Source organism: Aplysia californica, unplaced genomic scaffold, assembly GCF_000002075.1.
Source record: "Aplysia californica isolate F4 #8 unplaced genomic scaffold, AplCal3.0 scaffold00016, whole genome shotgun sequence".
In the NCBI taxonomy this organism is placed as follows: Eukaryota; Metazoa; Mollusca; class Gastropoda; order Aplysiida; family Aplysiidae; genus Aplysia; species Aplysia californica.
The window spans coordinates 1490500-1494540 of NW_004797286.1; the positions used below are offsets into that span (position 1 = coordinate 1490500).

General features: G+C 39.4%; 1 protein-coding gene across 1 annotated transcript in view; it reads right to left on the bottom strand.

Moving 5' to 3' along the window:
- LOC101864665 (chitin synthase chs-2) overlaps positions 1 to 4041 on the bottom strand; it is a gene marked incomplete in the record, with an annotated part of 76643 nt that overhangs the window by 65322 nt on the left and 7280 nt on the right. The window contains 3 exon segments of the mRNA XM_013085801.2: positions 1 to 236; positions 1499 to 1610; positions 3455 to 3685. The exon segment at positions 1 to 236 is cut by the window's left edge and continues 160 nt beyond it. Coding sequence (XP_012941255.1) covers positions 1 to 236; positions 1499 to 1610; positions 3455 to 3685 — 579 coding nt within the window.

The following is a 4041-nucleotide window of genomic DNA, read 5'->3' on the forward strand; positions in this document are numbered from 1 at the left end:
ATAGTGGACGTTGGGGAATGGTCCCCCAGCTTGTCGAAGTGTTTCCTCGACATCCCTAACAGATCGGAGGAGGATTTTCGCTTGGATTGAAGGGCTCTTCTTTTCTCTTCTTCCTCTTTACGACTTCGGCTTCGAACGAGATACCCTCTAACGAAAGCCTGTGTAAGGATGATTTTGCGTTCTACGTCTTTTCTGTGTTGGTTCAGTTTAGCTGTATCTGCATAGCTGAGTAAAATCTGTGGAAAGGAAACATTAAAGTTAAATAAAAAGAGAGTTTGTGTTGAGCTCTCATACAAGTCTTGGAGGAATGAGTTTTGATTCATGGATCCCTCACCTAAGGGATCCGACTTTGAGATCCGAAAGAGGAAGGACGAAGATAAAAGCAAAAACGAACAAAACCATAAACAGTAAAATACACAGCTAAACACATACACACGGTTGCTAACCCTTGCACATAATTGTTAAGTCATTCGGCGCTCACATTTTTCTGGAATATTATTACGCCCTTACTCTCCTTAAATGCAGTTGTCAGTACGACGCATTTCTTTAAATCAAATTATTCTAGACTGCAAGATGCTTTAACTATACCTTTTCGAAGTTTATTTTCACAATACGACATAAATATTGTTTGGCTAGAAGTCGGATGGGAGACAGGAAAAAAAAGGGGGAGGGGGGGGGTACTAGGAAAAGACAAAGGAGGATGGGGAGAAGTCAAAAGTATACAATTCTACTACTAGATCTAGACACATTGCTTTGTAAACAAATGACAAAGATTTGTACGAAGGGTTAAGCCAATCCTTTAGTTGAAATTTAAAAAAAGCGTCACTAACCACCCGAGTGGTGAAATAAATGGGTTTTTTTTCATTGAATACCGTTTTAAGGAATCGCGTATCTTGTATTAAATCCGCACAAGCGAAGATTGTCAAAAATTAGCCTCTATTCAGAAAATCCAAAGCGTTTCACAAAGGCGGTGGCAATATACATGTAAATATAATTGTACCTAAATTGCTAAGGATACAGTTTACAATATCACTCCCAACTGCAACTCGACCAGCTAAATCGAAAGTGACGTAAAGGACAGGTTTTCTGAAAATAGCTGCTTCGATCAAATTAAAGAAATGATATAAAACATAGGTTCTTTTTGAAAGTATCAGCCTGCACATTTTCACTTCTATATTACTATATTGGCGCATTGAAATCACGTGGATCAATATTTAATCGATTCTATATCAAAGCATGAGTTCCTCGCCTGCTCATTCGGCTTATGTCAGTAACTCGTACTGTACAACTTTTGTGTCATTATCTACGCGTTATTATTCACATTATTCGGGTTATAATTGCACTATATTTCGTTCCTTTATTTTACAATTTTGATAACTCCTAATTCTAAAAACAAACAAACTAATGAACTGGACAAATTTTACTATAATCATGAACATGTGGGAAATCAATAACACTGACTCATTTGTAAAATCATGGCAAGATTGCGGGTACTCACCTTACTCTCCCCGATCTCAAACTCCCTGAGCCCTGCCCTCCTGGCGATCAGTCGGCAGTGGTCAGCTGTGGGCTCGATGTCTGCCGTAGCAGAGAACACAATCAACTTGTACCTGTAAGGGAACACGATATGAGCCTGAAATTAAAATTGCGTCAACAAAGAAAATAGTGGACGAAAAATGCAGAAACACGAAAACTAAAGCAGTTTTTGAAAACATCTCACTGATCATGATGTTGAAGAATTACACTTTAGTATATTATATGAATGAGTATGTAACCTATCTGTTTATACGGATCAAATTCTCACCCATTCTCTGTCAAACCAACACTTCAGCAGAAGAAGCAGTGACCGTGTGTTCGAAAGGTTCCGAAAGGACTCCACCGAAAGCAAAAAGTTATGAAAGAATTCCACGGGTGGGCCACACCTTCAGCTTTGACAAGCTTACCCTACAGGCTTGCCACGGGTGAGATACTAGTTCCCTTCAGACAACCCAAGCCCTTCTTTCATTTGCGAGCAACAATTTTGTCTTTATGGATTGCCAGAAAGCCTTCATAGCATTCGAGGCTAAAGCTCAACAGGTATCGCTTAGAGAATAATATCGGGAAGAGTCGGCTTCAATGCCCCAGAACGGCCCACTATTGCCGTCTTTTACTAGTGCCATTCATAGCAATATCTCGCTGTGAACTCTTGCAACTGTGGAAATCACGGCTTTCAGGCTATGATTCATTTTGATATTTACTGAAGGGTGAAGGTGACATGAGTTTAAATCAGGCGTAAATCTGTCTCTATAATAATGTGCCGTATCTCTGTACAGGGAACAGGGGAGAATGAGAACACAGCGATTTTTCTGAATAATGTTATAACTGTAGAATCACCACGGTCAAACTTTGTAGTTTCTATAACCCTTTCAAAAAACCAAAAGCATGTAGATTCTAATCAAAGAACACACGTGAAAACATACAAACATACTAAATATGCAGAAAAAAATCAAAATGAGAGATGCCTTCTCGAGAGTGAAATGCAGGCGTTTTGCAGATGTACTAAGTTCTTTCTTAAGCTACAGTTAATTAAGATCTGTGTTTCGACTGTCAATTCAAGGAGTAAGGGGAACATTCACAGTCAATTTCCTCACGGAATAACAGACTGAAGGATTAGGTTACATAAGCAGGGTCGAAAGGTCAACTGGCCAGCTTCTCGCACAGAACTATCAGCAAGGTCGGTGACACAAGTGTTTTTTGTAGTCGATGATCAAGGAAGGGCATAATTAATTTTCCATGCTCAAGGACATTTCCCATTTTTGTCATTTCTTCTATCTAACTGTACTTTTCTGTGGTTTCTCACACCTTTGAATCCTGAATTGAGTGATTGAGTGATATAAATAGACCACTGTTACGCCATCCGTTGTATAAATAAATTCCTTCCATGAAGGGTGCCACTCACATACCACAATCACTCCAGCTTAGAAATGGTACTTTGTTTAGATATTTACCGGGTCTTCAGTATAACTCTACAAAGTACAGATTACCAACCGAAGGTCCAATCCAATTTTTGAAAAACACTCCCTAAATCTCAGGGCGTGGTGTCCTCTTTGGCAATACCTCATTGTGTAAAGCTCCTGTCATCCATTGACACAATTTAGATTTTACAGAAGGCGTGTTACTTCGACTCTGTAAGTCAAAGCCACACCGGGATGCGTGGGATATCCAACGAGAAAGAAAGCGTTTTGCCTATTAATTTTTTTCTCAAGAAGGAACCGAACTCGTGCAAAACGTAAAGCAATATATACCGCAGTCGCCAGTTATTTGAGTATACCAGAGTGTTTAACGTGTTCAAATAAAATACCAAAACAACAACAATAACAACAACACCAACAACAACAACAACCCAGCAACAAATGAATAGTCAGAGCTTAATTTTTAAAAACAACACAAAAAACAAACAAACCGAGAGCCGTACCTTTCAATGAATTCCTCAAAAAGAAGTCTTACAGGAAATCCCAGCTCTTTCAGTTTGGCCACATCTGCCTTGCTGAGGTCAAGTTGCCTACTAACTGGACGCTTGGTGGGTCCTGGCTCACTGACTCTTTTGTCCTTGACCTCAGCTTGAGGCAGGGGCAGCGCTGGCGTTTCTGCCTTTTTGTTGTCTGTTTTGCTTTGACATTTCTCCACGTCCTCTGGACTCACGAGGCTGAAAGAAAAAATGGATATGCAAATTTCCTATAAGATTGCAAGGGAGAGCTAAAAAAAAAGCGACAAGAACTAGGAAAAAAACCTATGAATTGAATTGACCAATGCTAACCTTAAATAGATCAAATCAGTGTTATTCATATTATTCTCTTTTTTTGTTCCACCCCCGAGTTGAAACTTCTTTGTACCTACTCACATTCTTACAATCATCGATTGTCTGATAGGAATATGATCGTTGATATGATATCGGAAAAAGGGACACGAGACAACATTTTAAAAAAGAATAAGATTTGCTGGGAATGTAAAATAGCGTGTAAGTAAGGAGTGGTGTTTGGGGTATTGGAGATGGGGAAAGGG